The sequence below is a fragment of the Dicentrarchus labrax genome, unplaced genomic scaffold (assembly GCF_905237075.1).
Source record: "Dicentrarchus labrax unplaced genomic scaffold, dlabrax2021, whole genome shotgun sequence".
NCBI lineage: Eukaryota > Metazoa > Chordata > Actinopteri > Moronidae > Dicentrarchus > Dicentrarchus labrax.
Genome location: NW_026136701.1, coordinates 8,147,256 through 8,171,005, shown reverse-complemented (window position 1 = coordinate 8,171,005; position 23,750 = coordinate 8,147,256). Strand labels below are relative to the sequence as shown.

At 42.4% G+C, this 23,750-nt stretch overlaps 1 protein-coding gene across 2 annotated transcripts; it reads left to right on the top strand.

Moving 5' to 3' along the window:
- The first annotated feature begins 858 nt into the window (after window positions 1-858).
- Window positions 859-22,258, top strand: dnm3b (dynamin 3b). Of its 2 annotated transcripts, none has more exons than XM_051407101.1 (21): window positions 859-1,234; window positions 1,750-2,080; window positions 4,693-4,766; window positions 4,918-5,067; window positions 6,248-6,451; window positions 7,467-7,565; window positions 7,779-7,939; window positions 8,283-8,425; window positions 8,613-8,748; window positions 9,897-9,964; window positions 10,455-10,593; window positions 10,719-10,805; window positions 11,371-11,441; window positions 11,630-11,684; window positions 13,237-13,350; window positions 17,385-17,494; window positions 18,271-18,385; window positions 18,755-18,919; window positions 19,112-19,347; window positions 19,475-19,648; window positions 20,595-22,258. In XM_051407101.1, exons 2-21 carry the CDS (start codon window positions 1,920-1,922, stop codon window positions 20,635-20,637), a joined length of 2,505 nt encoding a protein of 834 aa, XP_051263061.1. In that variant the 5' UTR covers window positions 859-1,234; window positions 1,750-1,919; the 3' UTR covers window positions 20,638-22,258. The 2 variants fall into 2 exon arrangements, with proteins under 2 accessions (XP_051263061.1, XP_051263137.1); XM_051407177.1 differs by having other exon boundaries at window positions 859-1,280.
- Window positions 22,259-23,750: the final 1,492 nt, after the last annotated feature.

The following is a 23,750-nucleotide window of genomic DNA, read 5'->3' as shown; positions in this document are numbered from 1 at the left end:
CAGTTCTGCTGTAATATACTTTCTAAAATGATTTTCTTCCTTTAATTGATGGCAAATATCAGCTAGGCCCAAACGCAGAGCTGCAGTGGTTGGGTCGTTACTGCCACCTAGTGATACCCCAGCTCACTGCAGCATGATGTGCCGACTAGACATCTCAAGAGGCCTGACCATAATGAAAAGGGCAAATACTGACTAAATCGATATGATTTTACTGTCACGGGCAAATGGAGGAGGGTAGGGAGCTTTGCCTGCTGTGTCCTCAATGCCTATCAAATCTCTTTTCAACCCTCTTTGCAGAAGGGCTTGAAGAGCGAATTAGGTCTGTTCTCATAGATCATCTCATGATAGGAGGATGTTCACATCCAGTGGAGGAGAGACACTTGTTATCTGCCACAGAGGTTGTCCTGAGAGAGGTTAAGGCATTATGGCATCGTCCCTTCCGCATGACCGCCCCCCACCAGCCTGTGCCTGCTGTGACAATCTGGGACCGAGCATCACACTTTTTCTCGTCCAGTTAAAGCAAATCCTTCTGGGCTTCATGTTTGCAAACGTGGGCCTGTTGGCATAAAGGATGCAGCTCGCCACCGCAAAAAAATGTTTTAATATGCACAAAGCATGGTGACATAAAATGACTGCCATGGCATGTACCATGTATGAAATGGTTGTGTATGTAATTTACGACAGCTGGTTTCTGCTCCCACTGCAGAGATCTGAAGGAGCGCATCCACCTCTTCTGTTGCAGCGATGCGCAGCCGTGCCGCATGACTCACAACGGCAGAAATGGCACGGATGTAAACAGGGGGCGGGCTCAGGTAGGCCTAACCTGTACCTGTCCAGCCAATGGGACGCCGCGTTTCTCTGCCTCGTCTCCAATCCCGCGGTTGCCATTGGTCCTCCGCCGCGTCGATATTGTGTAGGAGCGAGGCGCAGCTTCGCAATTACACCGCGGAACGGAGGAGAGGGGCGAAAAAATGATTTATCTGTCAAAGGCGAATCCGCGCTCGGGATGAGACCGCTCTGACATTCAGCCGACCGGAACGATAGCCCACAGGCGAGCACAATTGATGCACAGGAATTCGAGATCAAGCCGATGCACCGCCATAGCAGGTGGTGCTTGTGTAATCGTCCAGGGTCTTGTCACTTGTCTTCGCTGCCTGATCTGCGCGTCGTTTCAGCACTGGACAGCGACCGGGACCATCGGACACTGAACGCACCGAGGGAATCCTGAGGCGGGGTAGGCTCACAACAACACAGGGCCACACTGTGTGATTATTGCCGTGGTGTGTGTTTTTAATTTGGACACTATTTTCTACTGTATATCGACATGTATGTGCACGCAGCGAGCCGACGCTTTGTGTTGTCTTTACTGAGCGTTGTATGTGGAGCCCTGAGCGCACGGATTTGTTCTGTGCGGCTACATGAAGCCTATGGAGCTCCACTCACCAAATGCCCTTGAAACTATCGTTTAGCTTCGTGCGGCTCGCTGTGTATGTGTTTGTGTGTGTGTGTGTGTGTGTGTGTGTGTGTGTGTGTGTGTGTGTGTGTGCAAGAGAGGGGGAGACAGGGAGAGAGAGTGTGTGTTTGAGAGAGGGGGGGGGAAGAGAAAGGTTATGGTGGTTGTGGTAAGCGACTGCGCAATTGTCTGTCCCTGTCTGTTCATATCTCTCCTTTCTGTGCCCCCCTCTCTCTTTCTCTCTCTCTCTCTCCCTCTCTCCCCCTGTCTCCCCCTGTCTCCCTCCTTTTCCACAGTCGGTCCGACCCTCGGTTGGCTCGGGGCAATGCGCGGCTAGATGACTTCACTACATCAACAAGCACCGCGGTATCCTGGACTAATATAGCAGCGCCACATCCCCTTCCCCCCTCCCTCCTCTCTCTGTCTCTCCATTCGCTGATCCCGAGTCCATCCGTCTAAAGGCACCATGGGAAACCGTGGCATGGAGGATCTGATCCCGCTGGTCAACAAGCTGCAGGATGCCTTCAGCTCCATCGGCCAGGCCTGCAACCTCGACCTGCCGCAGATCGCAGTGGTCGGCGGCCAGAGCGCAGGAAAAAGCTCCGTGCTGGAGAACTTTGTCGGCAGGTAAAATTGACCACCAGAAATAGGATAATCCCTTCTCTCGTTAACCTTGAGGATGACATAAGAGGCCTATGTGGCCAATCTCTCTGTGTAGAGTTCAAACCATCTCTTCCCCCCCATGCAACTTTAAGTCACTGCTGCTGTTGCACCTTGTGATGAGCAGAGGCTTTCAGTTGTATTGCGTTCAGTGTGCCTGCATGTTGTTAAACACAAAACACTGACTTGTGGCAAATACCAGAGCAGGGAAGCGGTATTTGGGTTACAGCAGCACCTTAGGGATTTCAGCCCAATCAGCACCAACTGCGGTCAGGCTCCTGCACAGTCCTAGAAATATCCATGGCTTTCTTAGTTTCCTAGCATCCTTCCAAAGGCATCAATATGCAGTTGACCCTCTGAAAAGGACTTGTGTAAAATAGCACATTGCAGAGACCGCAATGTGCCATTTAAAGTCACCATCCTATTGTACATGTAGCAGTGTCAGCTCCCACTCCTGAAAACACGCATGAATATTCATCCTCTCGCCCTCGATTTTGGTCACTCACAACAAATAAATTATGAGCAGCTGCATTTGAATTGAGATTTTTTTTTCCCCAAGAGAAGGATCAGGCCCTTTCCCAACCAGGAATGCCATTCTGTTGGTAGCATAAATTCCACTGATGGTTTAAGTTAAGATTAAAATCAAGAACAGAGGTACATCCACGTACCACAATGATGCCCAATAGCTGCTATACTGTATGGTGTTGTTTTGGTTGCTGTGTTTTCAGTGATATGGTCCCATTCTGTTTTATAGCTCTGCATTTCAAAGAGATGGAGGGCCTTTGAAATGAGCGCTACTCATACTGCCCGTCAATTTTCTAATAATAAAGAGAAGTGCTAATCACTTAATCTCAGGATTTGCTGAAAAATTAGCTCTCTAAATTGATTCATTTATTGTAGTGTTGCTTTTGCTGTACTGTGACTGTGCCAGCTGATTTAATATGTAACAAATTAGAGGGTCACTCCACCGATTCTAAACATAAAGGCATTTTATAAGAGCACTACTCAGCCTGTGAATCCAGTAGTTTATAGAGAGGCGAAGTCCCTCCCCTTCTGGTGGACCAACCATGGGACCTTATTTCATAAAAAAATACGTAGGCCTATGATAGTTAACAGCAAGATCATTTTTTTGATTGATTGTTTGAATTGTGCCATGAATTACACATATGATATTTGTCAGTTTAACAGATGATTTTGCAAGTCAAGAAAGTTGATTGTTGGAAGTTGAGTTCATTTGTTGTAAAACTGCTGCAATATAAGATGTCATAACTCTCCAAAAGCTACCTAGAACCACTGAAGCTACGATGCCTGTGTGTTTTGTACCGGGTGTAGTAACATGAGCAAGGGGTCATGCTTGTTCTTTTCCACCGTGGCTGATAAAAAGAGGTTAAACGAGTTGAAATCTGACAAGATGACGGAAATGTTGGTGTTGGTGATGTATATTTCAGGAGACAAGCGGTGTAGTTCTCTGAGCGGTTTCACACAAAACTCAGTGGTATTTTACTATTTTTATGCTTCATTGTTTTTTTAAAAAAGGGGACTTTTTGATATAAATTGACAAACATTATATGTGTAACTCATGGCACAATTCAAACAAAATCTAAAAATATTTTTCTCTTTCGTCAAACACTACCGAACATATTTTTTCCAAAATAACACAATGACACTGGATGGGACTCTGCTTCTCTGTGGCTCTACAGGGAGTTTTCTAAAGTTTGAATAAGTGACCCTGATGATGTCATCAGGGGTAGTTGAGTTAGGCTTTAAACTCCAAATGTTTGACAGAAAACCTGCCGTTTGCTAGGCTGTCTTTGGTGTAACCAAATAGTTCATTTCCTGTTCAACATGCATGTGTGCAGTTCCAGATGGATGCATTGATTTTGTCTTGTTCCAGCCTCATTGATAGTCGTGATGCTGAGTAATGGTCCATCTGTCCAGAACTGGCTCTGCACAGCGCTGAATGGACAAGTAGTGGGCTCGTCTTGTTTTAACTCATCCCACTTGAGGGAGTTCCGAGGGTCGATTTGTGTTAATAAGGTTTCTTGGAACAGACCTTTAGTGCAAGAGGTAGTCGTGATGGCTGTCACACCTGCATGCGCACACACACACACACACACACACACACACACACACACTACTGGACACACTTTCACAAACACACAAAATGAGTTTGTGTTGAACCTGTCAGTTTAATAGTGAAGTCATCGTTTTTAAATGAGGGAGCTCCTTGTCAGCAATGCAGCTCTTTATTTTGACCTGTAGTTTATCAGGTCAGATTGTCCTGTAAGGTTGGAGCACTCAGTTGAAGCTAAAAGCTACAGGAGCTGTTGGCCCCTGTTCCACTCAGACTGTATGGCACTTGCTTATGGTACACCAGATGAGTGACACTGAAGGCTCTAAAGTAGCCAGCATGCTGTTACAAAGGGTACAATTATAAGAAACAAAATGCTCTTGAAGAGTTCAAAGGAAAAAAGCCTCAAGATGAAGATATCATTATGCAATATATAGTCATGGCTATACTATTTGATAAATGTTTACATCGGCTGTGGTTTGATATAATCAGTTTTGTCTTTCCTCAGGGATTTTCTGCCCCGTGGATCTGGTATTGTCACCCGCAGGCCCCTGGTTCTGCAGCTTATCAGCGCCACTGCAGGTGGGTGAACACACATGTATACACCCACACATGCTAGCAAGCACATACACACACACTTTCACACATGCAGCCTCCCCTCTCTGTTTTCCTCTCATGCAGCACAGCCACCACTAATCTCAGTTATTTATATTCTTCATTTCCATCCTGTCAGAATGGGCTGAATTCCTCCATTGCAAAGGGAAGAAGTTCACAGATTTCGATGAGGTTCGCCAAGAGATCGAAGCAGAGACGGACCGTGTCACGGGCGCCAACAAAGGCATATCTCCCGTCCCCATCAACTTGCGGGTTTACTCCCCTCACGGTGCGAAGCCATAACTCGGTGGAGTAACAGCACGCAATAACTCTTATGAATCAAAGTAGACTGTGACAAGCTGTGAGTCATCATACTCACGCTCTATGTACTATTAGCTGGCAGAAAATGTTTTTGAAAACTGGGTCATTAGAAACAAAGAATATGGTTTTGCCAGAGAAATAATTAGATATAAATAATTTTCTTTTCTGTTGAGGAGTTACACGCTAAACTATTATTATGGCTAAATATGGCATACTCAGATACTGATGCTATACTGCTGGTTGCACTGTAAAAGTGTCCTTTATAACCAGAGCCTTGAAATGAAATGAATTTGATGGACTAATTAATTCAGCTTTGTATCTGTGATCCTCTGCCACTCGCAGAGCTGCATACAGAATTACCTTATTAGCTTTTTATGATTTAAAACTGATAGCATATACAGTAAACATTCAAGAACATTGGATTGAGATACTGATGACTGATTATTTGAGAATCAATAACAAGGCCGAACATTTTTTAAGAAGGACATTTTCCTCTTTGTGTGGTATACAGTATGCACAATTAAAAGTGGTTTCTCAATGATAACAGAATTTCAACAGCTATTAGCAACGTTTGAACTACTTCATTTTAAATAGCTAAATGATTACTAAATAGAAATATCTGCAACTAAAAAAGTTTAATTACAGAAACTATTTAAACTCTTTGTATATGTTACATCAACATAAAACTATTTAAACTCTTATAACCTGTTTATGATGAAGGGTAGAAAAGGTAGTTATGGAATATGGTCGGGGATCTGACCTGACGCCAGATTTATGCTGTTTAATGTTACGTAATGTAACGGGAAAGATTTAAATACCTCAAAGTACAATGCTAATCACGTTAGCTTAAATGGCCAAATGTCATTGGTTAGCTTAGCAAAGTCAGATATTTTATATGGTTTTGGATATTCATATTATGGTATTTTAGGACTTTTTTTTTTTTGTCTAATTACAGTTTTAATTGTTTTGGACAGGCTGAGAAATATGGCCAGTAGTTCTAATTTGGTAATATGTTTTTTGTTCCTGCTGTAGAGAGCAATGTTAAAGCTACAGGAGACCATACCAGGAAATAAAATCCACCTTTGAATAACAAAATATCACACAGATATGACCACTTATTCCTACATTGCATTCCTCTGCCTGTGCAGTGCTGAACCTGACTCTTATCGACCTGCCGGGGATCACCAAGGTGCCGGTTGGAGACCAGCCTGTGGACATAGAGCAGCAGATCAGGGAGATGATAATGCAGTTCATCACCAGAGAGAGCTGCTTGATCCTGGCCGTCACTCCGGCCAACACTGACCTGGCCAACTCTGACGCCCTCAAACTGGCTAAGGATGTGGATCCACAGGGTAAGGAAAGGGCTTGAGGGCATGGGAAGGATACAGTAAAGGAGGCTGTAGAAAGAGGAATGGAAGTAAATGAAGTGTTGTGTATCAAAATGATCTTTAGGACATAAGACAAACAACTTTCTCTCAGTTAAGACGTTTGTTTAGAATTGTATCATTAAAATTACTTGTACAAGGCTTGTTGGATTGAGAAGCCACAGTCAGCGGAGATGCTGTTACCCGCCTCTTTCCTCGCCCCAAAGAGAGTCATGACCAAAGGTTACATGAGGTTATATTTCATTATAGTAAGCAATGTGATTGGTGGACTATATGATGGGAAACAACCGTGGTTGTTGCTCAGTGTCTGTCCTTGTCCTTTGACCTCTTTGAATGTGGAAATAGAATATCCCTACAGGGATCAATCAAGTGTCACATTATTATTAGAAACAAACGGACTGAGAGCAGGGGAAATGGAGGACGAGGATGGCATCAAGAGATAAATGAGGTGGAGTAAGCAGGGAAAAGAAAAATAAAATCTGAAAGAGACCAGGCCGAGGAAACAGAGACAATGGAGCAGGGATAAAGAGGACGGAGAAAGCAATCAAATTAATTTAATGCCCAGAGTTTGACCTTCAGACGGGAGAGGACACAGGAGAGGAGGATAGATTTAGCTAGGAAGAGGAGGACTTAGACGAAATAACCTTGTGGGTGGGATGAATGACATCAGATAAGGAGAGTGAGGTGGAGGAATACAAGAGGGAACGGGGAGAGGAGGAAGGCTAACAGCCAAAGATGCTCTGAATGGACGAAGTGGCAGAAGTAGAATAAAATATGAATGAGGACGAACACATTCCATTTACAGTGATATAAAATATAAAATGCTCACATTTAAACAGCTGGCACCAGCATTTTTGCTTAGAAAGGTGACCCAAATGATTAATCGATTTGATTAATCGAAATAGTCTTCCAGAAACTTCCAAAAAGTATTTTTAAATTTCCATTACATCCTAACTTACTCCTTTTTTAACCTTTTTTCCAGGTCTGAGGACTATTGGAGTGATCACCAAGCTGGATTTGATGGACGAAGGCACAGATGCACGAGATGTACTGGAAAACAAGTTGCTGCCGCTGCGAAGAGGTGTGTGTTATACAGTACAGTGAGCTACGCCAGCCGGATTCATTTTGGCTCTTGCTCTGTCTGTGCTCTTCTCTCCTTGTTCTACCTTCTTTCCCTTCAACTGCTTGTTTTTCTGCTCTGTATCTTGCCGGTGCTATTGCTGCTTTTCTTTCCTCCTGGGGTTGTCCCTCATTATTTCTCTCTCAATTTGTGTCCTTGTTTATTCCTTCCCAGGTTATATTGGAGTGGTGAATCGCAGTCAAAAGGACATTGATGGAAAGAAAGATATCAAGGCAGCTTTGGAGGCTGAGAGGAAGTTCTTCCTGTCCCACCCGTCGTACAGGCACATGGCTGAAAAAATGGGCACCCCACGCCTGCAGAGAGTGCTCAATGAGGTGATCATAGATTTACTCCTGGTGCTTTTCCATAGTGCACTTTACATAATTAATAAGAGGACTCTTTTTTTTTTCTTTCCATTGTACGGCACACCAGTGTGGGTAATACAAGACTGTCAGTAGTCGGGAAATGCAGTTGCTCTTTCTAGTTCAGCTCCTAATAATTTTGAATTTCACTGTCTGTGCGTTGTTATTGTATAAATGTTAGATTACGGTGAAATATACAGTCCTGATGGTAAATCACTCCAGGGAGTCCAGCCAAAATACCAGTGACATAATCTACTTATCGATGCTTCTGCGTGATTGTAATTTGTTTCATTTTGACGGCTTTGTGTCTCCATAGCAACTGACCAACCACATCCGGGACACCCTGCCAGCTTTCCGCAGCAAGCTGCAGTCCCAGCTGTTGGCTCTGGACAAGGAGGCCGAGGAATACCGGGGATACCGACCTGATGACCCATCCCGCAAAACCAAGCAGCTGTTGCAGTCAGTACCCCAGCTTTCTCACAACAAGAGAGCATTTACATTAGATTCAGTTCATAAAAACTAAATATCTTCCCTCTGAAGAAATCATTTCTATCTTCTCTAGCACCCATTGCTTATGACCTCATGTTTTAGAGGTCAGAAGTCGTTTCTGCTCTTTTATTTATCATTTGAATTGTTGTTGTTTCAGGATGGTGCAGCAGTTCTCTGTGGACTTTGAGAAAAGGATTGAGGGTTCGGGGGATCAGGTGGACACAGTGGAGCTGTCTGGTGGAGCAAAAATCAACCGCATCTTCCATGAGCGTTTCCCCTTTGAACTGGTCAAGGTGATATATTGCATATAAAAGAAAATGGTGTTGGAAAAGACGAGGAGAAATCTGCTGCGGTGCAAATATTTGACCTATTTCAAATACCTGTGTTGTTTTTCCATAAACAGTGTGTTGTTTTCTTGATGTCAAGGCACTTATCTGATGCCTGTAGCCAAGCTTTTAAAATAACTGAGGTCATGAGTCCACGTCACCCAAACACAACACTCAGAATATTCTGATATGAAAAGTAAAATCTCTAAAAAAATGTAAGGATCTAATATTCATAGGTATGTTTTCATGAATGTATAATCACCTGAAAATAAGAATTGTTGTGTTTTCGTTACCTTAGAAGCGCCATTTTTCTACAGTAGCCCAGAATGGACAAACCAAATACTGACTCCTGATAGGGCCTTTACTGTTTTTTGCACATTTTGCACTGTAGTTTCTACTACATGCTTGGAAGGCTGAGCTGCATTCAAATGGTTGCTTCTGCAACTTCACAGTTAGATGCCACTAAATCCTGCACACACCTTTAAAGTAGTCAAATTTAAATATATTGAACTGCTACAGGATTTCAGCTATATATATTCTTTTTACTGTAGAATTTAAACTAAAACTTCCAAATTCCCAGAAAGTTCATGTCCTCTGTGTCCTCAGTAATAGCTATGGCACTGACTCATCTGCCTTATTCTGTTTTACTTAAAGGTAGTGACATTCAAAATTCCTGAAACTGCACAGGGAACAATTGAAATAATGACATCCCCAGTAGGCTTGTTTTTTTCTCATTTTAAGACAATTAAGTCTTTAATGCTGAATATAAGACTAAATGACATTTATTGCAGTCAATTTCCTCCTTTCTTTTCTTTGTTCTTTGTCCTGTTTCCTTCCAACTCCTCGTACACACCGTATAATGGCCTTTTATGTTCTCTCTTTTGTGATTTCCTCTTGAATTATCCCTAAATAGCTTTACTATTATCAATGCCTGTTCAAACTCATAGTGCAAATACAGCTTTTGGTACTATTTTCACTCTCTTTTCTATCTTATAATTGTTCTCTTTTTTGTCTCTTTCGTACTTTCTCTCTTCATGCTGTCCCTCATCTTTCACAGTTTCACAGCTCTATTCTTTGTATCCACTGTCTGAACCCCTCCTCTCTGTTCCCCTCAGATGGAGTGTGATGAGAAGGAGATGCGCCGCGAGATCAGTTATGCCATCAAGAACATCCACGGTATCAGGTACTAACCAGTATAGAGGTATAAGTACATTTATTTACAGCCTAAAGACAGTATGTGATGTAATGTTGATGCAGCAAGCAGCATGACAAGTAAAAATACAACTTGCGAACAAGGGAGGGGCACGTTGTCTTTCTTACTTTCTTTTTTTACATTCAGCCCAGCCTGTCTGTGTGTTACTGTATTGACTCAGCAGCGGTTAGCCAGCATAACCCAAAAAACTGCCACCCAAGCGAAAGAGAATCGGATATTTAAAGAAACACCACATTAGAACTAGAATTCTTTCCAAAAATAATAGCAGGTCCAATATCTACTGTCAATAAAAGTTTTGGCACAGACTCTTTTATTATTGCAACCACTGACTGCACATTATAAAGGCTTTGGTTAGTTTTGGTAGAACCAAAATACAGATAAAAAATAGATGTGATCAAAGAGCTGAAACCACTTTTCATCACAATTGTACCCTTGTTCTCTTCCTCTTGGTGGGTTTCAGGACTGGACTTTTCACCCCAGACATGGCATTCGAGGCCATTGTGAAGAAGCAGATCATAAAGCTGAAGGGGCCCTGCGTCAAGTGTGTGGACATGGTCATCCAGGAACTGATTAACACCGTGCGCCAGTGCTCCAACAAGGTAACTCGTGACGTTTTTTATGGAGGTTTGGAAGTTTGAAGGCAAGGAGGGAAGCATAGTTGGTAAAGGATGGATTAAAGAGAAATGAAAGAGGAGCTCTGTTAAGCTGTGTAATGTGTTTTCAGCTGGAATGCTTCCCCATGCTGCGTGAAGAAACTGAGAGAATTGTGACTTGTCATATCCGAGACAGAGAGAGTCGGGCCAAGGACCAGGTAACGCTTAGTAGTTTGTAATTATGGATTTGCACATTTGTTTATGACGGAAGATCTGTGACATATATACACACATATACGCATGCAAAACCAATGTCAGTGGCCAGTTTTTCTTCATATGGAGAGTCTGTGCCCATATCTCTTATTGTGATGTTATGGAATTACAAAGTACCATTTATCCTAACAGATTAGTATTAATATACACACTGTGTGACATATTATACATTGAAATAAGCTTGTTTGAAGAAGATCAAGGCCACTCGCATGTAGCTTAGCTTAGCACAAAGACTGGAAACAGGGCTCGCCTGGCTCTGTCCAAAAGTAATACCTCTAAAGCTCACCACTTCACACTTCATATCTTGTTCCTGTAATCTGCAGTGTAAAAAGTGTAAAAATGAGTGGGTTTTTATAAAATGGATTTCATGTGCCACACAGAGAAAAGCTAGCTGTTCTCCCCTGCTCCCAGGCTGTATGCTAATAAGCTAACCAGCTGCTTTCCCAAACTATTGTATTTCTTAAGAATGTGTTACAGTCATCTCATGTTAAGTGCTTTGTGTTGTTACAGGTTCTGCTGCTGATAGACGTCCAGCTCTCTTACATCAACACTAACCACGAAGACTTCATTGGCTTCGCTAAGTAAAGACACCATCTATTAGTTTGGCTCCACCATGATAAATTATTTATGGTTAAACATAGTCAGGCTGGCGAAAACAAATGTTTAGAAGACTTCCTTTAACCCTAGTCATGTTTTTCTCCTTCTCTTTCCTCTTTTCTCCACGCCATCCCTTCTCTCCTGCCTTCTCTGTTTTTGTTTCCCACCGAAGTGCGCAGCAGAGGAGCAGTCAGACTAATAAGAGCCAGAGTTCAGCAGGAAACCAGGTAAGAATTTGTCACATCTTGTCTGTCATACACAAGCACAAGGTCAAGGGGCTTGACTGCAGAGGACTGCACACCCACACAGCAGCAGGATGGCTACTGCGGAGAGCATAAAGAGAGAGAGAGATGCTGAAATGAAAGAGATGTCATCCAAGATACTCTTTCATTTCAGTTAATCTTTTGCATTGCACACATTTTATGTTATATACATTTTAACCTTGTGTTTTTTTTAGATTTATTATTATTTAAGTCATGCATGCTGTATTATTTAGTTTAGTGGGGCACCAGTTGTGTACAGTGGTTTGTTTGCTTCTTTGGTTTTTATGATTTTATCTTAGTAAAAGAGTCACAATGGGTTCTATTACTTTATGCCACCATCATCACTGGTGTTGTTGTTGAGACATTTCCCTTTGTTTGAACCCTTCCTGTGTCATCAAGGTGCCACTTTGCATTTCATCCCCATCCCTTAGTGAGAATCTCAGCTGCCCTCTTATGGGTGTCTGTTGGTGAGTATCGCTCATTGTGGGTTATGGTTTGCAATGTCATTTGTGCCTGCAGTAACACTTCTGCCCATTGTGTGGTGCTCTCCAGCACCGCTGCATAAGAACCTGTCCTGTTCTCGTTTTCCACTCTTACAGGTCAAGAATGGCAAATTGGCTGTGTAAGCTATTGTTGGGCAGAGGCATTTTCTTTAAAACAAGTTGCACTAGATAAGTTGCCAGTTTTTTAGTGCCACAAGGTTTCTAAATCCCCCACATTCCTTCCTGTTGCAGGCCTCCTCTCCTCCCGCATCAGGCCTGATTGTAAGGGTTTACTATCTAACTGTTTACTCTCTAACACCCCCCTCCCACCCACCAAGGTCCACAGACTACAAGGGGTTGCCAACTAGACTCATAGAAATCAAAATTGTCCTTGGTTTGGCAGTAAAAATATCATCTCTAAGACTAAAAGTGTTGGAAATATGATTTCTTTAGTACCCTGCCATGGATCCAACAACAAAACAGCCCTCTAATTTGTGCCTATGACAGAAAGGCTTTGTAATGATTTGGGTAACCTCCTTAGTGAGTCTTAGGCGGTGCAAGACTGACAGTAATCTAACCTAATAATCACTTGGCACTGTGCCCTCAGGCCTGTTTATGTAGGGCTTGTAGGGTTAATACACCTAACACAATGGACACACACATGCTTTATTGTGTGCTTGAAGCACTTAACACAATGGTCACTTAACAAGCTAACACAGGCCTCTGCTTGTGGCATTGTGAGCACAGTTCCTTGCATGAGACTGCACCGACACACAGTCACATGCTGGGCTCTGAGTGAGTCACAAAGACACAGTGACACACCTAACCCGACCTTCACGCGCATTTCATCGCGATTCATGCATTGATGACTTGATTTGGGCTAGATTCAGCCATGATGTGTTGTACGGAAATCAATTATTTTAATCAAAATGATTACAGATGACGAGATCCTGTTATCTTATTATTTTCTTGTTTTTTTTGTGTACATTTTTTATTTGACTATTTCTGACTTTCTGACCTTACCCTCCTCTTAGGTGATTCGTAAAGGCTGGCTGACCATCAACAACATCAGCATCATGAAGGGAGGAGCCAAGGAGTATTGGTTTGTTCTGACTGCTGAGAGCCTCTCCTGGTTCAAGGATGATGAGGTGAGTGTAAAGCAGCTGCAATCAATATTTTTTATATCAATATGGAATATGAAAGGATTTCTCGTTGTAACACACCCACAGAAGATTATCACCAGACTGTGCAGGTCCCCTCAGCTTCACACAGTGTCTTTCAGCTTATTATTTTGGTTTTCCAGCCAGCACGTTTATCGTTTGGTTTAGACTCAGCAGGCAGCTCTTTTTAGTAAAAAGGTTTAACAGCAGCTAAAGAGACAGATATTTCCTTCAGAAGTTAGAGGGCTCGCGGTCTTGTCCCTTTTCTTTCTTGTTTAGATCAGGGTGAGGACCCAATAAGGGTGGGTTCGATATAAATATGTGCCAGTTCTATGTTTTTTCTAGGTGGGAAGGAAATTACTTTAGAGTGTGAAAAATGTTGGCTGTGGAACTGCTCTTTATGTATTTATCTCTAAATAAATAAATAAATTACAAAATCAACAAAGACTGATGAATGACAGAGAGTGGTACTAGCAACTAACTTCATACACACCAATACAGGATAAATGACTCGAATCTCTGTGATGTTTTAAAGCTGAATTTTATTATTTTTATTTCCATTATCATTGATAACACATCAGAAAGACCAACAACAGCACCATTTGCATGCACCACTGAGCATTCGGTCTGTCCTGCTGGCTTATTTGGCAGGCTGATGTCTATCTGCCTGTCTGTGCCTGCTGTACAGGTTGGAGGATATTCTGCACAGCAAGTGTAGATAGGCAGACACACGACAACTCCTTCAGCCAGTTGGTATTGTTGCTGCATTGTTGTTTGTTTATTGGACCTTGTTTAGTCTCTTACCAGGGAGTAGCTCCAAGAGAAACACACAAAGCAGAATTTGTATTTGTACAAGAAGACAAATTGATAGTGACAATAGTATTCTCTCCAGCCTTAGATTTTTTTTATGTGGTTCCACTTTAATGTAGGTTAACCTGTGGCCTCACTATGTGTGAGCATTTAGCCTTTGCTTAGGAGTGGATAATCACCATGATGGAGCAGTTTACTGTAGGAATTACGTATGTGGCTCTAGTTCTTCTGTCATTCACTCGCTCTTTCCATTCATCCTTCCCTTTGTCTCAGAGTTTCTCTTCTTTTCTCTCTTTCTCCTCTCCCCACCTCTTTCCACTGGGAGTTTAGGCATTCGCCTCTTCTTTGCAAATTTGGAACAGTCCCAATCCCGACCAAATGTTCACTCACAGACACCCAAAATATATGAAAGCATACTCAGACAGCACACGGGCCGCTCAGCATTGGGTCTACAGATTGTCATTTGATACGTTGGTGTGGTAATATAGGAAATTATAGACTCTGCGGCTTCGCCTTGTATATTTCTGTTTTACACTCTGTGAACTTTCTATAGTCACATACACATGCATGTCCACACACACAGATGCACATACACACATTTGCACACCCTCCTCCCTCTCTTGGTGTGGTTGGCAGTTTCTTTGGAACTGCTTGCATTCTTGGCAGGAAAATCACAAGTTTTTAATCCAAACATCAGCCTCCAATGTTTCGGCAGAGAGAAACCCCTCTATTAAATATCAATACCCTCTGTACCCCCCCCCTTTCTGTTTCTGACGTTCAACTTCATAACCAGCTATCACTTCATGACACTGAGTCACTGTTTTGATCCTATACAATGTGTAATACTCCACACGCAACAGTGAAAGAGTTGCTTACTTTTACTGTAAACCAGCAGCACAAGAGCTCACTTAAATCATTTAACTGACTAGTCACCTCTAAAACACCCTCTGTGTGTACATATATTCTTTGTGCAGTGGGGCTTTCTTGCACCATCTGTAAAACACTTTTCCTACCAGCCTTTTGCAGTTATTTGACACCACAGCACTCTAGTATACACCAGTGTCCTTCGCCTTAAGTCTTCCAAGTCCATTTTGGCCACCCACTGAAATAAGTTCACTGGAGGTGTCTGACTGTGTTTTCAAACTCCACTTGATTGATTGGCCCTCGTTCCTCTGGCCTGTGTTAGATGCTTTGCAGCCACACTCGCTCCTCCCCCTTCCAGTGGACCACATCTTCATCAGAGCACCAGGCTAGCAGAATGCACACTTACTCATTCATGCTATAAATTATGTGCGCTCGCTATTCTGTGAGCTTTGGCTTTAAAACTTTTCTCATTCTGGCTCAAAACTTAATTTTGTTTTACACCTTGGTTTTCACAGCAAGTTGTCAAATCTGCAGTTAGTGTTGAAAATTGGTGATGTATGTTTATTCCAAAAATAAGTGAAAAGAAAGTGGTGAGTGTTAGAATGCACTGACAAAATACAGATGAATATAGATCATATACAGAGTATAAATAGCAAAGGGTGAGAAGGAAGGAACAGATGCAAAAAAACCCCCACACATCTTGGAGACCTGAAATGCCAACAGAGAGACAGCGAGAGCGACACAGAAAGACAGACTGACAGAAGAGGGTCCATGCCCAGTCTAACCAATGTGCAGACTACTGTACACCAGTATGACAATGAACAGGTAGTCTGAACACTGGGTGGACGGAGCCGGAGTTAAGAGCCAGGCCTTGCGTGCTGTTTTCTGCCATTCCAGATGCTCGAGGCTCTGTCGTCTGTGCCCTCCCTTCGCCACTCTCCATTTTGGCAGCAAGGATCCCGTCTATCGAAAACCCCCTCAAAACTGCGATTCGCCTCATCCACGTTTGCCGCTTTTCCCCCCAAAGCTTTCTGGTGCACGTCTCTTGGCGTGTTTATTTGTTTTGGTAGACGTTTTTGAGCTCTGGGTCCCCTCGCGGTCCGTTTTGGTTACGCCGGCCATGAAGAGTATCCAGCCTTGACGTGGCATATTCGCTCAGACGACTGGGACAGACTGGCTGCACGTTCAGGGAGGGGATAATACAAAAAAGAGGGAAAGAGAGAGACGGGGGGGGGTGTTGGAGGGAGAGTGAGTGAGAAAGGGAGAGGACGAGAGAGGAAGAGGGAGGGAACCGTGTGACCATATATGGGCTGTAGTGACCCCTTGGGGAATACAACACAGCAGAGTCTGCAGGCTTTTCTTGTCTTCCCTTTTTTCCTCGCTCCTCATCCTCTTTAATTCTTACCTGCGACCATCTACCACCACTTTCCGGACCTTCAGACCAGATGTGGGCTTTCTTCTGCAAATCTTTTGCAAATCCACTTTTGTGTTGCTTCTTCTCGAGCTCTCCTCCTCCTTCGCCCGCCGTCTCTTTAACTTCTCCCTCCTTCCCTGGTTCTCTGTGTGCTGCTAAGCACTACCAGATGTTGAGTTTTAACGCCAGGCTGTCATTTAATCTCTCTCCCTCTCTCTCTCTCTCTCTCCCTCCTTCTTAAAAAAAAAAAAAATCAGGCAGGAAGTGGGCCCCTCTGGAATGGAAAGAAAAAATATTGAAAAAATATAGAGGGGGAGGGATAAAAGAAAAAGACAGTGAGAGTTCAGAAAGATGGAGGATAGGATGGAGTGTAAAAAAGAAGAGCAGAGTTGCTTTAGTCTAAGCATCCGTCACAGGCCCTGTTTAAATGTGTCACAGTCGTGCTCTAGCTTCTACCTCTGAAGATGAATACTTTGAGCACTTCGCTCTCTGGACCTCCAGTGCGTACGCATGTCTGCGCTTACCCCGTCTCTACCACAGCCGGAGAGTTTACTCAGCCTTTAGCTACCAGCTCTCCCCGGCAAAACGCACCATGAAGAACCACTGTGTCTTGACCCACACTGTAATGACTTCCACATGTGCTCTCCTTCTCCCTTTTCTTTCTCTGTTTCTGCTTCCCTCTTCTCCACCTCCCCCCCTACCTCCCACTCTCATTTCTCCCCCATTCCTCCTCCCTCCTGTCACCCCCTTTCTCTTTGCTTACCCTCTCTTTCCCTCTTTAAAAACCTGGTTTCACCTTTCTCTTACGGACGTAATCTTGCACAAGTGTTTGCGCCAATTTCATTGCACAACAATTCAGAAAATAACAATCGGAGCAAATTGCATTAGTCATAAAAGTGCTCATGATCTGTACCTTCTGTTTCCTCGTTCACAGGAGAAAGAAAAGAAGTACATGCTCCCTCTGGACAACCTGAAGGTCCGCGATGTGGAGAAGAGTTTCATGTCCAGCAAGCATATATTCTGTATTTTTAATACAGAGTCAAGGTCAGCCATTAGATTTTTATTTGCAACTGCAAATAAAGTATTTGACAGAAATCACATGCAGTAGATATAGTTAGAGACTTCAAGGCCTGTGTGCTGGCGCAGTGGCTGAAATATGTTTTGGATTATGTGTTTTGTACACTATGTTTGCATTAATCTATGGCCGGGACAAACTGGAACTATTTCCAATTGATCTACAGCTCAGTTTAGGTTTGTCATTTATATTTTGTGTAAGGACCCTCAGAATTGTAAAATAACAGTTTAGAAAACCATACATTTACTATGAATTATTAGAAAAACAGAGATACATGTTTGAACTGTAGGTTAATAATAATACAGAGAAAACAGCCCTGATGAGACTGTAACCTATCCATAAGACAGTGAATCTGTGTAAAAAGTTTAGTATCTGGCCTGAGCTTTTGGTCATTGGTGCAGAACGTGCTGTAAAAAGTTTTATTGTAATTCAGTTTCTTATTCAATTTGAAGGACTTTTTGGCTCGAAACCTAAAAAAAGGTTAAACAACAAAATAACCCCAATGAAAGGAGGCAGATAATCTAATACTGTCAATACTTCCAGATGTCAGAGTTTCCAAGCTCTTTTTGTAACACTGGGGAGCATTGTCTATGTGTTATTGAGTAGTTGAGGATTTTTAGATAAGTTAGATCAAATGTTGAATGTTAAATAGTAGTATTTTGTTTGTTCTCACACATGGTAGTATACAATATTGGCTCTTTGGTGACTTACATAAATTAATGTTCTACTGTGTCACGGTGTTAAGGAATGTGTACAAGGATAATCGCACCCTGGAGTTGGCCTGTGACTCTCAGGATGATGTAGACAGCTGGAAATCTTCTCTCCTACGTGCTGGGGTCTATCCTGAGAAGACCACTACGGTTAGTAAACTCAGAAATTCTCCATTCAGTTGGTCCCATTGACAGCTGGTTTGTCCTTTACTCCCCGAGTGACACATCCTTAGCTTTGGTTCCCTTTCTCATTCTTATGTTACTAATTTTAAAAATACATAATCTCATATATTCAGAGAAAATTCACAACTTTCCACTTTGGAATATATTTTGCAGGGCAATATTGGAAAGAAACACATTTTGCCTTAGTTTTCTAACATTTATAATTTACAGGAGTGCACATGTCATTATTTCAGAAAAACAAAAGCCTCCTGTATTCAATTCAAATGTCAGGCTGTATTTTTTGCATAGACCCCTCTTTCTCATTGTCTTGTGTATTTCTCCTTTCTTCCTATATAGGTTGAGAGTGAGACCACCACCACTTCAGATAACTTCTCCATGGACCCTCAGTTGGAGCGTAAAGTAGAAACCATCCGGAACCTGGTGGACTCCTACATGGCTATTGTCAACAAGTGCATCCGGGACCTTATGCCCAAGACCATAATGCATCTCATGATCAACAATGTAAAAAAATATTCCTCATATGTTCACTTACATGGGCTGTGAAGACACCATATCATGCTACATTAAAGTAGAGATACTGCCAATACTACTATTAATGATAATAAAAGTGACATAACCATGAAAAGGTCTGTACTTTCTCTGCATTTTCCCAATTCTGACTCATCATCCTGCACTACCTCTTCCTGCCACTAGGTGAAGGAATTCATCAATGCAGAGCTGTTGGCACAACTGTACTCTACAGGGGACCAGAATGCCCTGATGGACGAATCCCAGGAGCAGGCCCAGAGGAGGGATGAGGTGCTGAGGACCCACCAGGCCCTAAAGGAGGCCCTGATGATCATTGGTGATATCTCCACCTCAACCATCACCGTCCCCATGCCTCCACCTGTTGACACCTCCTGGATGGCAGGATCCAGTGGGGGTCGCAGGTAAAGTCACTGGAATGAAACTGCACATTTACGTGCAGACTGAAAGAGTTCTAAATAATAAATTGTTGCTACCTGCGCTTCTTATTTCCTAAACCGCATTCAATACTATATCCTTCCCTTTCTCCAGGTCTCCTCCTGCCAGCCCCACTGCCCCTAGGAGGATGTCTTCAGGCCAGCGCCCAGCTCCACGAGGGGCCCCGCCACCACCGAACCGCCCAGGTCCTTTGGGGCCCTTCAATAACAGTGCTGACAGCCCTCAGGCTCCCAGCCGCCCTAACAGGGCCCCTCCTAGCATCCCCAGGTAAATGCAACCTTCACATAACATAGCTGTTGGGAAGATGCAAAAACATCTTAAGAGCATTCTTTGCTGATATACATTATCAAGCTCGCCTGCTAGATCAGGATCAAATCTCTACTGCTCTTAACAACTGCTCCATATCTGCCTCTAGATCAAGACTTAATACTTAGAGCCATCAAATGTAATCTACATTTCTAAAGCAAGCCAGCTAAAAGCAGTTGAACAGGGGGATCCATGCTGAGATTATGTCTCATCCGGTTCACCTGTTCAACTGCTTTTAGCTGGCTTACTTTAGAAATGTAGATTACATTTGATGGCTCTAAGTATTAACTCTTGATCTACTTTTGGTTCGAATTACTTATTTTTTGAGAGTTAGATGAGAAGATTGATTCCACTCTTTTTTGTATGGTACATATGAAGCTACAGCCAGCAGACAGTTAGCATAGCACAAAGACTGGAAACAGGGTGAAACAACCACCTCTGTCCAAAGGAAAAAAAAACACCTCTAAAGTTCATAAGTTAACACTTCTTTGTTGATTCCCTACAAAACGACATGTTTTAGTTTAATAGAGGGTTATGTGCCAGACTTTTGGACAGAGCCAGGGTTGTTGTTTCCCCCCCTTTCCAATCTTTATGCTAAGCTAAGGTAACCGACTGCTGAGAGCGGTATGGAGCTTCTCATCTAACACTTAGAAAGCAAGCCAATAGGTTTGTTTCCCAAAATGTTATTCATTTTCTAGTATGTATGTTATTTTCAACATAAACACAGCATCTCTTAAACTTGTGTGAAGACTAAAGACAAATTTTTGTTTTTAATCTTTTCTTGTCTTCTGTTGTCTTATCCTCTACTCTCTTCTCATTATACCTCTCTCATTCTTTTCTGTAATCTCTTATCATTCCTGTTCTCTGACACTTCTCCTTACACATCATCATTCATTCTCCAACCAAGCCGGCGGCCCCCGCCATCTCCTACAAGACAAGCCCCACCATAAATATCCAAAGGGGTTCCTCGTACCCTTATCTCCCTCCCTCCATCCACTCCTCCATCCCTCCTCTCTTAGCCATGGCTCTGCTGTCCTGGTCTCTCCTTAGTGCAGACACTGAAGTCTATGACCCCTTGACCCTCAATTTCCTGCCAGGTGACGATGTCCATATATATATGTACAGTATGGTACTTGTCTTGTGGTGTATGTGTATGTGCGCTTGTTGCTCGCCTGTGGTCCAGGTTTGCTTTAGCAGATTCACTACCCAGTATCAGTCCCTGGAACCTCTACCCCCCGCCCCCTCCCCTCCCACAAACCCCTTACCAAGTCAGCCACTACCCCCACTTGCTGCTTCTACATGAAAATACGCTCAGCAGTCGTACTGCCCTACTCATTCCAAAATGCAGCATGGCACATAAGCTGCTTTTATTGCATGGGAGTGTGTGTATGTGTGTGCGTGTGTTTTGTGTGTATGTATACGGGGGAGGGACTAATTTGCCTATATGTAGGCTGAGTTTGATTTAGTATTAATTTATTGTATATTGCCCCCTTAAGTGTTAATTATCAGCTTGATGTTCTCTTAGGAACAAAAGTTGTATCTTAGTATGTGAGTGTACGTGCGTGTTTGTGTGCGAGTAACTCTGTGTACGTGTGCGTGTAAGAGTGTGTGAGGACACGTGTGCATGTGCCGTCTGTCTGCACGTTTGCTGGCGTTTCAGTTGTATTTGTTTTCATGGTCAAAGCTGTTAATGATGAATCCTAAAACCCTCGGGGGTCAATTTAATGTCGGACTTTTGTGAGTTGTTCCTGTGTTGTAGTAGCAGCTATACACACATAGCAAGGCTGAGGAGCACCTTCAGTATTCTCTATATGAAAACAGCCTCAATAATGCATTTAACCCTGTCATAGGTGTCCACCTGTGCTGTATCAATGGTCAAGTTGTGACCCTCGCAGCCTTAAGCTCCGATCCAGACGCTGACTCAGAAGATGGAACTTGCCACTTGAAAAAAAAAAAAGTTCCTTCTTGAATGAACAAAGAAAGTATATTTACCTATTTCCATTTAGCCTTTTTCTCAGGTTTGAAACATGCAACTCCATGCACATCACAAACTAGCGCTTTTCTCTTTTTGCCTCTCTTATTTCCTCTATTCTCACAACCATCGAAGCTAGTCAGTCAGCGTCTGCGCCAGAGCTTAAGGGGCTTTTGTCAATGTTCAAGTGCTTCTCTGTCAGTTTGTTATTGTGTATGTGGGCCTAAACTGTGTTCTGATGTATATAGGTAATGATAAGGAGATACTGTACCTGTGGACTATAAAGACCTCATCAAGGATCCTAGCGCTTTAATCGTTCTCTGTGTCTCTATTCACTAAATGCTCTCTTCTCTCTAATTTAGACTGCCTTACTGGCATGAATTACAAATCTGTATTGCCAAAGCTAAATGTTGAAAGAAAATCGGGAAAGTTAAAAAAAATTAAATAAAAAATCGCCGAAGACCGACAACGAAATGGTTCCAGTTGTAGTGAGATGGCATTGTTTAGCAGAGGGCATAACGTTAAGCTGGGGAATTGCATCAGTTGTTATTTTCTGTGTCTCTGTATCGCTCCTCAATAAACTTCTTCCTCATAATGTCTCACTTTGTCAACAGCGTCTTTATTGTTTAAGTAAGCAGTAAAACAATATGTGGCTCTCAAATATTATGCTATTGCTTGCCTGCTTACCTATTGGTACATACTGAAATGTCATGTGTTCTCTGGGGTAAATTGTCTACAGGATAAATGTTTTACAGTCATTTTGTCTCTTGTACGAATATTAGAGTAATTATTAAAATATTTTGCAGGCTTAAGCGAAGTTATTACTGTGTTAAATAGCTAACTACTTCTTCACAAACCTGCTATTGAATCCAAAGAAGATGAACATTAGCCAGATGATGGCACTATTACTAATATATCATTTCTATCACTGTGAGGCAGTTGTACAACATCCAAACATGTTCAGTTAAAGCAGAACTGGTGTGACATAAAACTGAGTAACAGAGGTTCAGCTCCAAAGATCAATACATGACTAGAAAATGAACAGAATACACAATAGTGTATTTGTTTTAAAATTTCAATCAATTAATAATAATGGTATCAAGTATTCTCAGTTCATTTGCTGGTTTATTTTGCTTCCAGTGCAGACCATAACTGTTGAGGAGAGAAACACCACCAGCTACACAACAAAAGATCAGTAGCATACATTGATTTGTTAGGGTACCTGGTCTCTCTTTTTACACATTCTTGTAGAAAAATGCTTTACAGTAAATTGTATGCGGCTGGCATTGTTTCATGGGGATACATATATTGTATGCTTAAGCTCAGAAACAACTCACTATGTAATACACAAGTAAATACAGTGATACTAAAACAACCAAAATGCTTCATAAGTCTGGCACTGACAGTGTTCGATGTATTAGAGATCAAACCGTTGGTTGCAAGTACTAAGTAATTATTCATATTTTCTACTATAGAAATGAATACATATCTAAAGCCGAGCATGTGATGGTGGCCTTTTTTAGCAATGCGTATAGAATACTATCCATGAGTGTTAAACCAATGTGATCACTGATTAATAAAAGTGCCTTTTCACTGTCAGTTCACATGATGGCAGCAGAGGCCTAGCTGAACTTTAAACAGTTATTTCAGTAATTTAACAAATATGGTATACTGTCATTTTGGCACATATTTAGGCTACTGATCACTTTTCAATGGAGCTTGATCAGATACAATATGTGGCATATGTGTCCTAAATATCTGTAATGTGTCTGACTTCTTAAAGTGCTGCTCTGGTGTGATCATGCATGAGGATGTGACCTTTGGGCATAACCCCGCTCATATAGGAGGTCCCCCTTTAATTTAGTCCTTTATGTGATGTTTCGTCCTTTGCCCTCACTAGTATAGGATGGGTTTCAAATTATATTTTTGACGCCTGGCAAATGAGTTGAGCAGAGGGCTCCCTCTAGTGGCCCAAACAGGCACTTACTGTCTCTAGGCAGGGTTGGAAGTCTGTACTTAATGTCCTGCAGGATACTGCAGAACACTTTTTTATTGCATCAACCCGTTGCAATAAAGGGAAATTTACTTTTG

Bases quoted from the DNA above. Each gene is read 5' to 3' on its own strand.
- dnm3b (XM_051407101.1), top strand. From the start codon at position 1,920: ATGGGAAACCGTGGCATGGAGGATCTGATCCCGCTGGTCAACAAGCTG. The intron at 8,426-8,612 runs GTCAGTACCCCA...TTGTTGTTTCAG, and splicing joins AAAACCAAGCAGCTGTTGCA to GATGGTGCAGCAGTTCTCTG. The intron at 11,442-11,629 runs GTAAAGACACCA...TTCCCACCGAAG, and splicing joins GACTTCATTGGCTTCGCTAA to TGCGCAGCAGAGGAGCAGTC.